This window comes from Typopeltis vanoorti, chromosome 4 (genome assembly GCF_054136105.1).
Source record: "Typopeltis vanoorti isolate ZY-2024b chromosome 4, IOZ_Tvanoo_1.0, whole genome shotgun sequence".
Lineage (NCBI taxonomy): Eukaryota > Metazoa > Arthropoda > Arachnida > Uropygi > Thelyphonidae > Typopeltis > Typopeltis vanoorti.
The window spans coordinates 58,426,856-58,446,711 of record NC_143552.1 but is presented as its reverse complement, the minus strand read 5'-3'; the positions used below and the strand labels follow the sequence as shown (position 1 = coordinate 58,446,711).

Genomic DNA, 19,856 nt, shown 5'->3' with positions numbered 1-19,856 from the left:
AAAAGAAGTGAAATACAGCAAGACATAATGGAAAAAAAAATACATTTATATGGTTATAAAATTATTAAAAAGCTGTACTAAGTTTAACTATGATAACTGCTTAGTCTATTAAAAAAAAAATTATTAGAAAACAGTATCTGCTACATCAGTGCATACATAGTCACTCGTGGAACAAAAAAAAAAAAACGGATGCAAAGAAGTTTTTTTTTTTTTTTTTATGTTGGGCCCATATACAGGAGGTTGGCTGGTCAACCTATAGTACTTTAGTACCATATATGGGTGATGGGTTGTGAAAGGAGAAACTTGTTTACATTTGATTTGAACGCATGTATATTGTATTCCTTGGGAAATACGTCAGGGGGAAGACTGTTCCACAGTACTGCAGTAGCAGGGATGAATGAGGAAGAGAAGAAACTTGTTCTATGGGTTTCGAGGTGTACTGTAAAAGGATGTTACTCATATGAAGAACTCAAAACTGACCAGTGCATATTCATTAATGATATCACATTTCTTCAACAACCTGAAAATTGTTGTTTCACTAAATGTTAAGAATTTTCCACCTTTCAAAAACCTGTGAAGTAGTAAGACTTTTCATCCACTACATTATTGTTATGATTCAGGCCTCCATGGAGTCAAAAGACTCATCGTGGGAGGTCCTTCTTAGGAAAAAGTATCATACCACTCCTTGATCATTCGTGCTCTCACCACTATCATGAAATGCATTCCATGGTTCAACCACCCTTGATGCAAAGAAACCATTCCTCACCCTCTTGCTCACAGCTGTAAAGTTTTACTTTTTACTATTATATATTACAGATGTTATATGTACTATGTATTTGTAAGGTTGTATATAACTAAAGTTTTTATCTTTATATCCTCACTCACTTGTACTCTATTAACGTTCTCTTTCTTCTACTTCCTGCCTTGCCCTAATCTCTATTGCATGTAAGGTCGGCTTTATTTCTAATCGCCACCAGCTATATGTTTATGATCTATCCAATCTCCCTCATTCTACTGTCTAGCAAAAAAAAATTTTTTTTCCAACTGCGCCAGCCACACTGCACTTTTGGAAGTGAGGGATTGAAGTGTAGATTAAAGACAATGCAGGAACTCAATACCTTAATCAGAGCTCTCTCTCTTTATCTTATCATATCAAACTCATCAGTCATGACAACTTACTAGAAGCACACAGGTTCGCAATTTTTTTTGGAGATAGTGCATTGACAGATATCAGATCAGCGTGTTGTTTAAAGTTATTTATTATAACTGAGAAATGCATATACAGGCTAAACCAAATAGATATTATATATAATATAATTATATATATTATAATATATACTATTATTATAATATTTTATAATATATTATATTATAATAACTTGTCTTGTATGGTTTGAGGAGTGTAACAATATTTTTTGAAACTGCCCCAGCATAAGGAATGGCAATAGAGGATTTGTAATGGATTTCTTCAGATTGTTGTTGTGGGGGGGTCACTGAAAAGTATCTTATGGATCAGATTTTTTGGATAACCACTGTCTATCAGGGTTTTTGATATATGAGATAATCCATTACAAATCTACTGCCATTCCTAATGCTGGGACAGTTTCAAAAAAGACTGCTACACTCCTCGAACCATATGAAATACGAGTGACTTTCAAACCTATAAAGACTATCCACCACTTGTTAAGATCTCCGAAAGATAGTAATGCTTTTTTCAAATACGGTGGTGTCTATAACATCCCCTGTTCATGTGATTTAAACTACATAGATCAAATCTCAAAAAGTTTAGAAATTAGAAAAAGAGAACACATTAGAGATGTGAACAACAGGGAAGACATTTCACATTTCTCAAGAACGAACCATTCCATCGAATGGGACAAAAGTTCCATACCTTACCTAGAGGAAGACTTCCGCTCCCAAAACATCAAAGAAGCTATAGTAGTCATTCATACTAAACACAGCCTCAACAGAAATCAAGGATTAATTCTAGCTGACATTTGGAAGACCATTATAAGATCACTAAGTATGCCAGAGTTTAATTTCGCTGAAAACTACAGAACGTACTTACATAACAATAATTGATATCATACACACTCCATGCGTTTGATGTAATGCATTCTTCTGAATTTGTAAAAAAACATTTGTATTCTGTTTATTCCTTCATAGACTGGTTAAGTTGTTTTGTATCACTTTTGTATGCCCTGACGAAGCCAAACAGCCCAGTTGGGGAAACTTGGTGTTTTTATTATTAAAAATTCTTCAGCCAATATATTATTATAGGCAACTCCAAGGAGTCCTTAGACTCATCGAGGGAGGCCCTAAACATCATGTCAAGAACAACTATTCAGCTTCCACACAGTATCTATCATACTTTGCCTTGAACTCATTTACAGTCATAGCACCCACAACAGACTCTGGCAACTTATTCCACTCATTCACCACTCTCCAAGTAAAAAACCTAGTTCTAACACCTTTGCTAACCACACTCTTGCCCAGTTACCATGGATGGTCCCTAGTCCTCCCACCATCAGACCTGTTCTGAAAAATATCCTCTGAATTAATCTTAATGAAACCCTTAGTAATATGAATGTCTCAATCATATCACCCCTTTTCCGCCAATCAACCAATCTCTGCAACCCACAAATCTTCAACCTATTCTCATAAGATTCATTCCATAGACCTGCTATCATCTTGGTCACTCGCCTCTGAATCCTCTCTACCTTCTCCCCATCAAGAAGAAACCCTGGCACCCAAATCTGGGCATACACAACCCAGTTTATGTTCATTTCTTGTAAATAAACATAAACTGGAGATTGGAATGAAATGTCACTATACTGTAAAAAAACATCCCATCTTCAACACACTATAATGCAGAAGCAACAAACAAGTAGTTTTATTGTTTCACTAAATACAATACAGACATTTATAGTATGTACTATATTTAGCAAAAATTAGTGTAAATAGACAAACTGAATCAAAATGACCCTATATAACCAAAAGCATCCTCTTCCTCACACCCACACACAAAATTGTTTTATTGAACCACCAGACAATACACATTCTAACATGCTCTTTCAAATTTTCAGTTGCTGAATATACATGGTAATGTCTGTTTATAATGCAGTCATTGGATGCAGAAAGCAAACAATGATCTTGGGAAAAGCCAAATCTTTACAATCATTATGAAAGGCCAGTTCCCACAGTAATCAGAGCAGCATTGTGTGGACTGCTGCCAGTGTGAAAGTACTATAAATAAGGCACAATGCAGAAAGTGCACCTATTGAGAAAGTGACCAGAGGAATTCTCAACTAGTTAGGTTTTGGGTGCCCCACCTCAAATGTGAAAACAATATTTTACAGTTCAATAGATTTGATGTCACTGATTCATAAAGTATTAGGAGTTGAGCTGAACAGTGGTGTTTTAAATAAAAAAGAGTATTTTTTTAGAGGCTTAGGAAGCCATGGTCATGACATGTTTATACCAGGATGACCTAGGTGTGAAAGTCTTCCCAAGAAGAGAAACCAATCTGGACAGGAAATCAAACATTAAAAGTAAGAGAGTAAAGCAGGTTCTGTCTTCAAGGTAATAACACAAGAATAATAATAGCTGAAAATTCAGTATATTTTGTTCGCCCCCACTTGAGAATGGTAAAGAGATTTGAATCATATGAGATTTCTCACACAAAGAACAGGAGAAAGACTATAGGATGGTGGTTTGGTAAAAAGACAATGTCAGAAATGATCAAAGGCCTAGGAAATGTACTCAGTGGAAAGTGGATAGCATACCCACCTTCCAACCAACAAGCTGTGGGTTGGAATCCTACATATGCATTGATATTTGTAACTGTCTTACTAATTCTGTGTGGAAAAAGTAGTTGTCACCCTACTATTTCTAGCAGAGACTTCATTCCCAAAAGCCTATGAGTAACCATATAGTGTCTAAGAGATGTCAAAATGTAAAAATCTATCCGTATAACTAATGTTCTATCATCTCGGTATCTTACCTGCTTTGCACCAGATGATAAAGTAACTTCTTTCAAACCACAAGAGATGAGGTATCTACCTTCAAATCCTGGTAACCTGAACAAGACTTTATACAGTAGTTTCCTTCATGGTTACACGGTGATCAGACTACATTATAAAAATTATGGAAACAACTACCGTGTTAGAATAAAACTTCAGTTTAATATAAACTGAAATAATCACTCTACGTTTCAAACTTCACATTAAAGTCATCATCTGGAGTATACACATATATACAAAGAAACAAGCAGCACTACAATCTACATAGTATGCTAAAATTACATTGATTTGGTCAACTCTTAAAAGTATTGGCCTGACCTGTGGTGAGAAAAAAACATTACTACATCAATGCTAGAGTACTGTTATTATTAATATCTATTTGGTTACAAAAATATATTAAGCTAGAGAGAAACATGTTCACACAAAGTTACTCATATAAGTATATAAATAAAAACAAAACAGTATGGATGGTGGCCAGTAGAATCTCTCTTAACTGGAAACAACAGGACTTTGCTGATTCTGGATACAAGATTTTGCTGGACAATTGAATATATATTTCGAGAACTTACCTGTTCATGTTTTGTGATGCCATTTGTAGAAATTGCAGCACGTGAAGTTTGTTGGTCATTTTCGATCTGCCAGCCATAATTAAATAAATAACATCAAAAATCATGCAGATTTTTTTAAATTTAAAACACATAAATATAATTTTATATTTCACAAAATCAAATTCAAACAGCAAATTACCACGAAAAAATTACAATATGTATTAGCACATGAAAGTTGTTGTAAATTTCTTAGTGTGACAACATAACATAACTTTGAATGTCTGCCTGCTTACAAGATTGTTGCTGGAGCTTTAAAAATTCACTGTGTATACAATGAAGTTCCATAACATCATGTGCTGACATAGATGAACATTGTCCGGCAAATCTTATGAAAGTTTGCAATCCTTTGTCAGCTTCCTTCCAAGTAACTTTCTTAGTCTGCATGCTGTCATCCTCATCTTCATCCTCCTCATCTTTCTCCTTTCCCAGTACAGGGAAAGGAAAAAGATGAGGAGGATGAATCGTCATCATCAAGAGAGAGATTGTGACGGGAACAGAATTGTCTACATCCACCCAAGCCTGCACCTCCTCTTCACTAATGCTAATCTTCTCCAAATGTGTTACTAAATCCAAGATGTCGGACACAGGACATGTTTTAAAACCACGAAAATCTTCACTCGATTTGTCATCTTCAAACATGATCACTGGCCACAATTTACACCAACAGTGACATAAAGTAATGTTCTTCATTCTTCCAGGTAACTTTAACAGATAGGCAGACAAAGTAAATATGGAGTCTTTCAATGTGAACTCTTTCTGAAAATCTTGGATGCTACCTTCAAAGTTCACACATCAACGCATACAAAGGAAGCAGTAGTTCATCTTTATATTCTGGATGACTCCTTCATCCACTGGTTGGATAAGGCTTGTTACACTGGGTGGAAGAAACATAAATGTTTTGCACATTTAAGTCTTCAGCTGAGGGTAATTGTCCAGTGGGCAATTGTCCAAGAAAAGAATCACTTTTCTGTCTGGTGGTAAACCCTTCTTCCTTAAATGCTCCTTCACACTGGGCATGAATACACTATGAAACCATTCTTTAAATATGTCACAATCCATCCATGCGTTCTTTTGTGCCTGATAAAGGATAGGCAGATTTTTCACATTTTCAAAGCACCGTGGATTGCGGTACTTGCCTACCACTGACAAACTTACTTTGTGTGTACCTGCAGCATTTGCACATACCACCACGGTTACAAGGTACTTGTCCTGCTTAAAGCCCTTCAGTGAGATTTTTGTCACACAAGCCAAAGTCAACGTGGGAAGACACCTCCATAACAATCCAGTCTCGTCGATATTATATATTTGTTCAACAGTCATTATTTTCATCCACAATTTTCTGAAACTGCTCAATAAACTTGTTTGCAGACACTTCATCAGCATTCCTCTGTTCACGGATTCCATACCTTTCTTTGAATTGGTTAAGCCACCCAACAGAAAACCCATACTCACCTTGCATCTTCATTTTACCATGCAATTCCTTCACTTTTTATTGCAGCATCAGTCCAGAAAATGCAAGTTCCCTCTGATCTTTTCAGGGCAAACCACCTTATAACACACAATCTTAATTCTTTACACCGAGATTGGTGTACAGTTTTTCGGATTTTCTGCAGCTTTTGTAGATTCTCTTTGCATCATGAATCTCTGGAATTGACCCTTGTTTCTTTATATCATACAAAGTTGAACTTCCAAATTTATATTCCTCCATTAATTTCATTCCAGTGATGCCTCTCTCCATTTTCTCCAGAAATTCGAGTTTTAACTTGAGAGTGTGAACATTTCTCTTATGTTTAACAGGAGTAGCCATAGCAACACAATGTGGGCTAGGAGCATACATATACGAATGTTGTTTGTTGGCGTGAGTTCTGACTGCGCAAAATACAAAACAACTCGGGTTTAACTTTGAAAGTGCTGCTGTTATGGTATTGCCGGTTAAGAGAGATTTTACTGTAATTGGTGAATTATTTCAGTGAATTATATGAAATATTATATTGGTGAAACTGGATGTACAATACCTATCCATAAAAAAAAGAACACAAATGGCACATTAAATTCAACAATTTTGGTGAGGATCCCTTTCAGATCATGCTCTTAACATCCTACACCAAATTGATTGGAAATGTTCTTTACATCATACCAAAACTTGGTATGAATGGAAACTTGAAGCCTGTGAAGTTTTGATTAACCATTCTAATTTTAACAATAATTTGGATGGCATATTATTGTTGATGGCATCCCATGAATTTGGATGGCACACATTCAGCCCACTTAGTTCGTTTTCCAGCAAACCCTGACTTTAGGACTAAGTAATTATTTCAGCTTTTATTGGCCACCATCCATACTGTTTTGTTTTAATTTATATGTATACTTTGTGTGAACATGGTTGCTGTCTAGCTTAATTTATTTTTGTAACCAAATAGATATTAATAATAACAGGCATAACACTCAATTCCAGTTACTACATCGAATTAACAGCTATGTTTCACTAATGCCAACAATCTTAGGCCACAGCATATTAACCAAGGCAACAGACTCAATCCCATTGTTTTTTAGCTCCTGGTATTTGTGTATAGATATGTTACCTCCTGGCTTTACATACACTTACATCTGCAATTTGCTCAGTCCAGCTGGGCAACTTTCTCTTTCCTATTACTGCCCACATTCAAGGAATATGATATCAATGTTCATATCGTATTTGGATCAAATGAAATTGATAAGGGTGTGTCATCTGACATCTCTAGAGAACCAACTAGGAAGAAGATGAAAAATGTTTTGTAAGTATGACATGAATTACTTGAAATGTGGATTTTCATGGATGGGAATGAAAAGGAACCTATTCCAAATTTTGTTCTATTAAAAATAAATCATATTTTTTCGTTCAAATTCAAATCCAAATAAAATAGACATTTACAATCAAATATACTTTATTATTATTTTGATAAGGGGATACTTGGTAATAATAAAAATTTAAGGGGTACGCAGATATCTGAATTTTGAGAAACGCTGTCCTAGATCAAAGATAGAGAATATTGTAATAATAAAGTTATACAGTAATCTCTCGATTAGTGCGCCTAATGCGTTCTTTAAAACAGGCACATTAATTGAAAATGCACTAATATATAATTCGTTCCTCAGATTTTTTTTTTGGCCCTTAATTTTTTTTTATAAAAGAATTAAGGTATGTCTCAGGGTCTAGTTAAAGGAAAACCATTAAGCTGAAAGACAATAAAACATATTCAGAATATAAATTTATTATTCTACTTCTTAACAAGGAATTGAGCTAACTAACGTAGTTTGGTGGGCATTTTGTTTCTTTTTTTTCATACAACCGACAGTATGGCCCTATTGCCTCTTCTACTCTTCTGCAAATTTTACTGCTTCTCTCTTCATCAGGGTCAGCCTCAAAGCATTGCTGCTTAAAAACTTCGACTGTACAAAAATATTTTCAAATTGTTTCTATGAAATCTCTTTTGGCTGACTATCAGTGGTTAAATTTTCTTCATATTCTTCGGGATCTTCCTGCTGTGCATCTAAATTTAGCAGGTCGGAATCACTCAATTCTTCAGAATGAGATTTACTTAACTCTTGGACGTTATCAGTGAAGGGAAGAAAGAAATGAAGGAAGCATGAATTGGTCGCCAACACGCGAAATCACGTGCTTTATAGATAAAATTTCCCAACTGTTATACAAGCAAAATAGTTACCACTTTAAAAACTACAATGATCATAAAAGAGAAGTTAATTTTCCGACGTGTGATAATAAACAACTCATCCCAGAAGACGGATTGATTACCCTATTATCGGAATGGATTCTCCTTTTTATGAGATGCACAGAAGTGTCAAAGGGTCTCGAATCTGTGGGCGTACTATAGCAGACGACATAAATTTTGGCGGTAAAAATTTGGAACATAGTATACATGGAAGTAGTGTAGTATACCATTAAAAATAACTTTGTAAAATGTTTTAAATCGGTAACTAAATTATTTCATTCTGGCGAGTGATTTTTTAAAATAGTTAGCCATAAAAATGTGTAGATAGAAAATTTTTAAAATCTGTAACATTAATTTTTAAGATGTATATATAGGCACACTAATCAAATTTTAGAGGCACACTAATCAAATTTTAGAGGTGCACTAATCAAATTTGGATATTGAAAAAAAATGACGCACTAATCGAAAATGCACTAATAGGGGGCATATTAATCAAGGGATTAATGTATACCTTTTTAGTATTTCTATATGGGAAATGTGACTTCTGCATTAATTCAACCTTAGCAACTTCCTGGATCTTACTCACACTAATGAGAAAGATTGAAACTGGTCTGGATAGTGACCCTCCCATAATGCATAGCATTATGCCCATCCAAAAGGAAGCATGGTGTGCATTATTATTATTAAGGTAGCCTCCCTGGGGGTCAGAACACATTATGGGAGATCCATTATTTACAAACTAGCCATCATTCACACAATACCTATCATACATCTTAAATTCATCACTGATAAAGTACCCAGAACCACCTCTGGCAACCCATTCACCACCCTCCAAGCAAAAAATCTAGTCTTATTTGATATCATTAACACCCTTGCTAACCACATTCTTACACAACTTCCACTGGTGATTCCTTGTCCTCTCTCCCCTCTTGCCATGCAATGAAAAGTCTTCAGTGACAATCGTAAAAAAAACCCTTGATAAATGCTTCTATCATATCTCCTCTTTTTTCATCTATCAGCTAAATTTCTGAAGCCTACCATCAATCTATTCTCATAGGAACATTCCACAGACCTGCTACAATTATCACTCATCTCTAGATCCTCTTCCCGACTTCACCATGGAATCTGGGAGTCTAGATGCAGCCTTATTAAAGCCTTATATAGGGGAACAATAACTTCTCTTTTCCTGCTTGTTAATGTCTTCAACAACCATGTAATCTGATGTGCTGTTTTAGTTATCTTTGCAATATAACCTCTAAACTTCAACTCCCTGTCCATAATTACACAAGTCTCCAGCCTCATCAGTTTCCTGCAGTTTAGTTCCATCAACATAGTACACAGCTTCTGATCTCTTTCCAAATTGCATCACCTTACACCTGGCAACATTAAACTGGCAACCATTTACTTTTGCCCATACTGCTAGTCTGTTTAAGTCTTCCTGCAGGATCTCTGCATCACTTTCATTTACCATTGTTCTTTCCAGTTTAGTATCATCAACAAATTGAATATTTCCTGTCAAAAAATCATTTCCTATATCATTGATATATAAATTAAACCAAGAGGACCAAGTACTGAGCCTTGTGATACACACCACTGGTCACTTGCTTTCTCCTGTACTCAACTCCTTCATAAACCACACTTTGATATCTGTCCATCAGACACCCTCTAATCCAATTCACCAAATTCATACCCATCCCCCATTTGCTCCAATTTATGCAATAGAGTTCTATGTGAAATCTTGTCAAATACTTTTGCAAAGTCTAGCAATATCACTGAGTAGCCATTTCCCTTATCCAACTTCACTGTCATTTGATTATAAAAAGTAAGCAAATTACTAAGGCAAGACCTACTCTTCATAAACCCATGTTGTCCCTTAAAGAGTATCATTCCTTTTCATCGAGTCCTGGATTCTGTCTTTCACCAATTTCTCCAATATCCGAGATACCAAATGGCCTCATAAGTTTCCTTTATGCAATGGGACTATTTTGCCCTCTTTTCACTCAATTAGCACCTTCCCACTAATGAAGCTTAAACAGCTTGATCAGATTAACTCTTAATTCTCTTGCACCGTCTTGTAATACGTGGGCTGATATGCCATCAAATCCCATGACTGTGTTCATATCGAGGTTCTGCGATATTATGATTACATCCATTTCTTCAACTTCTATTTTCCTATCAGTCAATGTAACCACTTACATAGTACACCCCCTGCAAAATGCTTACTCAGTAATTCAACTATTTGTTTCTATTACCTCCCACATTAGCATTTTTTAAAGTCATCCTTCCACAGTCATTCCTTCTTTTACTTGCCACATAGCAAAAGAACTCCTTAGGGTTTCTTTTGGACTCATAAGCTAGCTTTCTCCCATAATTTTGGCCCCACCTTACCACACCGATCACCCTTCTTGTCTGCACCTTATACTGGTCATGGCATGCTAATCACTTTTTTTTTATAATCTCTCCACAACCTTTTCTTTGTGTGCAACTCCTGTTAACACCTACCTAATTTATCCTTCTGACTCTAGGTATACATTGAGATATTCTTTCTTCAAACACTCCTTTATCATCTCACATGCACCAAACATCTCTCCCCCTCCAAATTCTTATGCCATTTCTCTGCTGAAAGCCATCTCCTCAGCCTGTCATAATTGCTTGCACTGTAATTCTACATAAACCCCTCCTTAATAAAAAAAATTCTGCATGTCTGGCAATCTCAGAGATCAAGAGATCAAGATCTACATGATCACTTTTTCCAAGCAGAGGCAGTGTAGCTAGATTGGTTAGTGTTTAGTTCTCTGATGCAATGATTAGATCACTCTTGAATCTTGTGTCCCCTCCATTACATGTTGCCTCAGGTGATTATTTCAGCAGCTGTATAAATTCTATTTCCTTCCTTACCTGTGACCATCCTCTTCCCAATCTATGTTCCCATAGTTGAAATCCCCCATAATAATTACTCAACCTATACTCATCATGCAAATTTGCAAATTCTTTTCATCTACATTCTCCCATGTACTGGATTATAGCAGCAACCAATTACATATTTAGTCCTGTTGGCCTCTATCTCATATCAAATAGCCTCTGAATCCCTGTCCCCCTGATGTACTTCTCTTTTTGGCTTTAATTCTTCTGCTATCATTAGCAAACCTATTCCCTGTCCTGTTCCTTCTGTCCTCTCTGAAGACACTACATCCCTTGCATTCTCCTATGATATCCTTAGTCAATCATATGTATCGCCAATGTCCATTTGACCAAGTTGTGCTAACCAATGCCAAAAACTTCGACCTTATTTCGAATACTTCTAGTATTAGTACACATTAACTGCAATATCCACCCCCCACACACACACACCATGTGTTACTTAGCTGACTAAAGTTAACCTGCGGTGCTACATTTTGCATCATGTGATCACTCTCCCACTTACTAACTTGTATGTTGCTGGGACCACTCACCTGCACCACCCCCTAAATATTTTAGTTTTCCTGACTTTGTACTTCTGCACAACACTTTCTAATGACCACTGACATCAAATCCATTTAGATGCAAGCTATCCACCTTATATAAATCCTTCCTTCCTTTCATCAAACTCACTCCATAAACTCTACACCATTCCTCCTGCACAATCTGCACATTGACTTATTCACAATCATAGCTCTCTATCTCAGCTCCATACTGTACCAACAGACTCACTGCTTTTACTTTCTCACTTTTCTTATTTGCATATTATCAACTCATTATTTCTTATTATGGAACACTAAAGCAAATGATATGAAGTCATTAGCCTCTATATATAAGTAGTCTAATCAGGAGGATATTTAACATGCCAACTTGGTTTGTTAACACTTAGATCAGGGTTGGCCTGCACTGTCTTCAACCTTTCAGACAGTGCGGGCCACATTAAAAATTTCAATGAAGCCCGTGGGCCACTAAGTTATACTGCAGTATTTAGAATTGTAAGATGCTTTCCAGATTCACAAGGAATGCTGTGCATTTGATACTTTACATAAAATCCTATGAAAATAAACAAACTCAGCTTTAAGAGCGTAGGTAGGAGTCGGGTTCATGATAAGTAAATAAAGTAAATACTTGAAAAAAGATAATTTAATGAAGAAAACATTCATTTTTTACAATATCAAAGAGAAACTTGGCAATGCTTTTCCTTGACCGGCTTGTCAATGTTGGCATCAATGTTGGAAGTTGCTATGCGCAGAGTATTCTTGGGATGTTGGTCCGTAATCTGAGTTCTTGTCTTGGACTTCACATATTTCATTCTGGAGAACTGCTCACATAAGTGTGCTTCCTAACAAAGCGCACATCTTCAAAGCATGCCAACGAAGATTAGGGAATGCATCCTCAGAAATGTAGTCTTTGTAAAATGTAAGCAAGGGCAGATTGAATAATTTTTCTCTCAAAGAAGAGTTATTTTGGAGTTCAAGCAGCTCCATTTGTACTGAGCCTGGCATTTCGGCAGCATTGACACTGAATGGCATTAAAAATAAATCTAAAGAAGACTGTTGGTTATGAAAATTACTAAATCTCTCCTCGAACTCACTTCGCAACACGGCTAATTTTGTTGCGTATTCATCAAGAGATGAACAGTTGGACTCAGCGAGAAGCTGAAAATCAGTGAAGTCTTTTTTTTTTTTGCGAGATATGTCTCCCAAAGTTTGAGCTTGGCCACAAAAGCTTTGATGTGATCAAACAGAGTGTGCACCAGTTGATCTCTGGATTGTAGCCGCGTATTTAGGTCATTCATCCACTTCGGATCTTGAATTTCACGATCGGCTTCCCCCCTTGGTTTGCACGTGAACTGCTGTATTTCGCTCCTTAAGTCAAAGACTCTTTTAAGAACATTCTCTCTGCTCAACTAATACACATCACTATAATAAACCACATCGCCATGATCCGCTTCGCACGCTTGGGTCAAAAACTCTTGGAATTGATGATGATTCAATCCTCTTGCCCTAATAATGTTGACGACAGTCACAATAACTTCCATGACATTCTCAAATCCAAGTTTTTGGCACAAATTCTCCTGGTGGATTAAACAGTGGTAATGGACGAAATCTTTTCCTTCTAGCTCCAGTTCTTTCGGTAGCAGTGCAACAAACCCTTCGTTCTTTCCCACCATAGCAGGGACACCATCAGTTGCCACACTCTCGAGGTTGGTTAAGCTGAGGTAGAAATGTTGGAGCATTTTCTTGGCAGCTTCAAGAATATCAGTGCTTTTCGTTATTCCCTTCATAGGTACGAGCGCTAGCAGTTCTTCTGCCATGGTGAATTGTTGATCAATGCCATGCACAAAGATAGCCAGTTGTGCTGTATCCTTCACATCTGTGCTCTCATCTAAAGCAAGTGAATATGACAAATTCAGATGACCATTTTTTTTAAAGTTCCTTCAATGTCATTGGAAAGTTCTTTGACACGTTGTGCTACAGTCACCCCAGACAAACTCTGTTTTTTAAACACTTCTTTATTTGGGCACAGAATTTCCCCAGCAGTGAAACTTGCCATCCAAGAAAGCTTTTGATTTTTTAGCAATTTTTTCAGCTATTAACTTACTTTGAAGCACGCTTCGCTCTCTTCCCTCTGCCTTTTAAATGTACGCTGCTGGCATTTTAAATCAATTTGGAGATGGTTCACTTTGTCCACACGAAGCTGCCCTTGAAGGTGCTCAAAACCGGATGCATGCTTTGTCTCATAGTGTCAATTTATATTGTATTCTTTTGATACTGACTGACTCACGAGAAATTAAACACACTGGCTTATCGTTGATCAGCACAAAGATCAAATTGGTCCACTTTTCATTAAAAACCTGACACGAATCACTTGATTTACGCTTTTTACTCGTAGACGCCGTAGTGATGGAAGGCAAACTCAAAAAATAATTCAAAATCCGCGTGTAACGGTTATCATCCCCTGAACATGTCTCACACTAATGAAAAAAGTCTGGCAACATAAAACCACAACAGGCTATGGCTGACACGACGAACCTTCGTGCGCTTATACATGAATACCACACTGTTAACGACTGACTGATTGTGGATGAGATCCTCTTGTATTTATATGAAAATAACGAAGTATCGAGAACCTTCGAGATGTATCTGGAAGACACCAGACAGCACATTCAAATGAACTACTGCTTCAGCCTTCTACCCACGACGTTAGTACTGGTACTTAAGTACCACTTGGCGCTGGTAGAGAAGACGCATGTCTATTTAATATTTATTTTTATACTATTTTCTGTAAAGTATCAAATGCACAGCATTCCTTGTGAATCTGGAAAGCATCTTACAATTCTAAATACAGCAGTATAGCTTAGTGGCCTGCGGGCTTCATTGAAATTATTTTTTATTTAATCACATTTTAATGTTAAGTAGTTATTTTTTCCAAATAGCCGGTGGGCCATGGCAAAGAGCTCCCCGGGCCATGCATTGAAGACTCCTGACTTAGATAAAGGATTAAACAATATAATTATAGACCAATCAGCAGCTCATGTGTATGGTAAAAGTACTGGAAAATTGATCAAAAAGAGAATTCAAAAATGGGTGGATAAAAATATGATACTGTATGAGGAGCAACATGGCTTCATGAAGGGCTGGTCATGCCTTAGTAATTTAACTTTTTATAACAGAGTAGCAGCAAAGTTGGATAAAGGAAATGGCTATATGGTGATTCTGCTGGATTTTGCAAAGGCATTTGACAGAATACCACATGGAACTCTCTTATGCAAATTAGAAATGGGGGATGACACCAGTTAGGTGGATAAGAGGATGGCTACTGGACAGATATCAAAAAGTGGTATATATAGGATCTGGATCACTGTGCTGAAGTCTGGTCTCCAAAGTTTCTTGGGGATGTGGAAGCAGTCGAGAAGATTCAGAGGCAAGTGATCAAGATGGTGAGTGGTCTGTGGAATGTTTCCTATGAAGATAGATTGAGGGTGTGTGGATTGCAAAAGTTGGTTGATAGGAGAAAAAGAGGGGATATGACAGAAACATTTAAATTACTTAAAGGGTTTTATAGGATTGATGCAGCGGAAATGTTTCAGCACTTGGCTGGAAGGGCCAGAACAAAAGGTCATCCTTGGAAGTTGAATGAAGGTGTGGTTAGTAGGGATGTGAGGATTAGATTTTTGCTTGGAGAGTTGTGAATGAGTGGAATGGGTTGCAACAGTCAGTTGTGAATGGTCTGTTAATGGGTACAAGGAAAGGTATGATAGATTGTGTGGATAGTTTGGGTCTCTGTGATGATTCTTCAGACTCCATGGAGGCACTGGTACAATAATAATAATTTCTTGATGACTATAATTTCATTTGTCTTAATTTTTTTTTCATCTATTAATTTTTTAGTGCTATTTGGTAGTGTTTTTGCAAATAGGTTTATTGTACTCTTTCATGCATGTTTTTGTTTGTAGCGTGATATGTTTATTTTAATCAATTTTTGTTTTTCAAAAGGTGATGTGATATCTTGCTTTTTTTGTGTTTATTTTTCTTAAAGCATGTTTATACTGGTTAGATTAGTTTTACTGACTAAAGGAGAGGGCAGCTTTCAAAGTCCACAAAGCTAGAGGTGTCTGCTTCATGTTTAAGATATTGACTTTCTTATTTGTAGCCATTTTGTTTCCATAAGAGAGGCATTATGTTATTTTACTAACTTTAAAACATCAGTTTCACTTCCAAGGGTGACAGGTGTTTGGTTCTTGGTTCCTACATTTCTGGTATTGGCTTTTTCTTATTTGTGGCTATTTTTATTTCTGTAGAAATAGTGATTATGATGGTTCTGACTTCAAAAGGTTAGTTTAGATTCAAAAGTTTTCATTACCAAGAACCAAAAATACAATACCAAACATTGAAATGTTTGGTATTGCATTTTTAGTTCTTGGTCAGTGTTTGTAGTTATTTTTTTATCTGGTCTTGTGTTATTTTGATATGTTTGGTGTTTTGTATCTTATTTTTATTTTGTTTGTATTATTCTCAATACAGTATTTACAAATAACTGCTTGAAAAACTTATTTTTTTTCCTTTTTTGATGTCTGCATAAGCCAAGATTGTTATGTTGCATTCTTAAACTGATTTTCTCAGTGATGTTACTACTGATATTGATGACACTGGAATTTTTTTCTGTTGCCAATGTTAGTTTTTGTCTACTTTTTCTTAATATTTGTATTAGGGTTATTCTTGGCATTTCTTTACTTGGACATTGTACTTCATGGCAGTTTTCTGTTCTAGTTTCACTCTGTATTCTTGTGACATTAAACCAGTCTCATCACAAAGCAATTATCTTGAAGTGTTTGCTGTGTTTATAAGTAGATGTGACATTATGTGACATCTGCTCTGTATTATTAAATTTTATTACTGATGTCAATTTGGTTGAAATCTAACAAAATTTGTAACTGTTTTGTTGTACTTTTTTTTTAAACTTCATATTGTTTTTCTTATCTGTATCATACTTTCTTAGTGCAATGCCACATGACTGACTGCTCTTCCAGTGACATCAATCATGAGGCATAAATTATCACAGAGCAGGAAACCAGGGCAAAAAGTGAAAAGTCAGCTCCTAAAACAAACTGCAGCTTAACTTTAACAGAATTCAATTGTGGTACATCAATATAAAAAACATCATCAGAAAATAAGCGAAACTAGCAGAAGAATTGAAGAGGTACCAGATCGACATAATACATGTTACCAAAACAGAACAGATGAATTTTCTGAATAACAAAGATGCTATATTCAAGCAATAATGATGAAACAGGAGAAGAAAATGCATTATTGTAGATATAGTAATCAATAAAAAACATGGGAATAATCTTCTTGAATGTCAACATCGTAAGCTTAGTTTAATCCTTTATCCAAGTGTGAGCAAACAAAGTTTGAGCCTGAAAGTATCTTCAGGACTGGGGTAGGGTAGTGCAACACCAGGCAACTCGTTGCAAAGTGGCTCTGAATCCGGAGTCAGGTCATAAGCCATAGCTTAGGACCTGACATTACAAGAGAGACCTCTGACTCAGTATAGATAACTTTCCTCAGATAAAATTTGTTTGATAGAGTGAAAACTCTTAAAAGATATAGTATAGGATCACAAACAACCTTAAATCCAGTCCTGACTACAGATATGAGTTCTGGAAAAGATTAGGAAAGTGAACAGATGGCATCAAATGCAGAATCACATTAAAAACAAGATATTTGGAAGAAAAGTGACATTGCTGAACTTGATTTCACACTAGACAGCCTCAAGCATGGTACCTCTCATGATTCTTTTACAGTCTCCTGTGAAACCACCTTTGCTGGTATCAAGAATTTTGCTACCAACAATAGGTTTCACACAGGAAGTAATGCCATCATCAGCAATACTTCATCTTGTTCTCCCTGTCATTTCTCAAAACAAAATTCTGTATTCTCTCTCTGTGTCACTAATCCTTCTGTTAATGAAGTCTCACTAATGCATATAATTTTTGGCCAAGTCATACCAACTAATTGCCAAAAACGTCTTTCATTTCTGATGCGTCTAACATCAGGAAAATGCAGTGCACTCACTCATATCCATTTGGGGAAAAATACAAAAAAAAAAAATAATAAATTTCTACTTTCTACATTAAACTTACATTTTTCTTTCTTTTTTTTTTTTTTTTACGTAGTCTAGTATGAGAATACGTTCTGCATATAATTATTGATTTTGGTGTAACGACCAATCAATTCCATTTATACTTATTACTTTGCACCACTACCGCTTTTCCATGTTATATCATCTTTAACCGATTAAATCATAGTAGTTTATTAGGTTTCTGAATTCTTTACTAATTCTTAATTTTAAACACATCTAACTCTAATAACGGCAATGTGTGTGTAAGCAAAATACCGCCTCTGCGTTATCTTCTCAAATGGCACTACAGATCCTATACTCCAAAACGTTAAATACACTCTCATAATATATCACTATCTCAAATACTTTCATGGTTTTCGGTGTAATTTGTGTTCCAAATAACATTATAAGTTGGGCAGAAAATCTCTGATGACCTCTGCGTGGAAAAGTAGCCTTATAAGCATCCTATTATTATTATTTTTTAATAAGAAATATAATCATATTTTTCATATAATCTACAACTTACGTAAGAAATGTAAAACACTTCTTTTTGGCAAAAGAGCCTTACTGAGCATCCTGTTATTATATTTCTTTTCAATAAGAAAAAGATATGATATATCCGATAAACTGATCCTGAACAAACGACTTTAATAACCTCTTGTAGTACAACTGCGCCTCCCAATCCTTGACGTCATCATTTCGAAGAACTCTGGAGCTTATGATATTGTTTGTTATATGTATTATTATATGTATATTAAATCTAATCTTTTTTTTTTAATCCCATGGTACACCAGATCATAGAGGTCAAGTTCATGTGTTTTATACAGCACCTTTTCTGGGTTTTTATAGAGTTCACATTTGGAAATATTCATAAAGTTTAGCAAATGCATTGGTGGTGCTTCCTCGATATTACAGATTTTGCAGGTGGGGAAGACTTTTATGCCATTGATAAACTTGATTGGTCTTGAGGCGAGAGCAGGGCCAGCTCTACCGACGGTGCAAGATGTGCATTTGCACAGGGCGAAAAGTTTTTTTGGGGGGCGGCAAAGTTGGCATAAACTATACGAAAAATAAGGGAGAAGGGGCGGCAAAATATGCTACACGGGGCGACTATACGAATAACCCCGGGCGACTATACGGCAAAATACTACTGCACGGGGCAGCAAAATTCCTAGGGACGACCCTGGGCAAGAGATCATGGTAGTGGCACTGCGATTAAACTTAAAGTTGATGATAGCTCCGGATTTTCCGCTGAGAACCAGTGGTGAGTCATGTCCTGAAGAATTGTTCTTTTTATGTTTTCTTTTCTTTTTTTTTTTAGAGCCTGTGTAGCTCAGTGGATTTGGCGTTTGCATACCACGGCGCTTGGCCGCACGAAGGAAGACTTAGTTTCGAATCTAGTCGGCTACTGGAGGAAATTTTTCTAAGCCTTCTTTCGACTGGTTCCCGAGTCAGTCGATCTCTGGCACGGGCAAGCGGGTTTTTCCTCCCGGAAACTCGGGTTTTTCGTCCCGTAAACTCAAGAAAATCGAACGTAGAACCACATTATTTCAGACATTAAATATATTGTGTTAGGGTTAGGGACCACGAGATGGCGGCACATTCGAGCCGTCTCTCTTCACTGTGTACCGCTTAATTAGTGATAGACTTGGGCCATCTATCTCTGATTGGTACCAGTGGAGATTGAACTGCCCACTCAGTCTCCAAAAAGTTAGAGAGGGCTAAATGGCCTCGCCTACTCCCCGTATACGGGAATAAAAAGGCGTTAGCTGATTTTTATATTTTCTTTTTGAGTGGTTTTAAGAAGATCGAAATCTATGGTATCACTTGATGTTGCGGCCAATTTTACTACTTCATCTGCAGTTTCGTTTCCCTTTAATCCCACATGGGATTGGATCCATTGGAAGATTAGTTCGGAATCCTTATGTAGTTTG

At 36.4% G+C, this 19,856-nt stretch overlaps 1 protein-coding gene across 1 annotated transcript in view; it reads right to left on the bottom strand.

The window, feature by feature from the left end:
- COX7B (Cytochrome c oxidase subunit 7B) overlaps positions 1–18,599 on the bottom strand; it is a 59,413-nt gene extending 40,814 nt beyond the window's left edge. The window contains exon 1 of the mRNA XM_090391206.1: positions 18,449–18,599. Within this exon, the coding sequence (XP_090247332.1) occupies positions 18,449–18,497 (49 nt within the window). The 5' untranslated portion in view covers positions 18,498–18,599. The remainder of the gene's footprint in view (positions 1–18,448) is intronic.
- Positions 18,600–19,856: the final 1,257 nt, after the last annotated feature.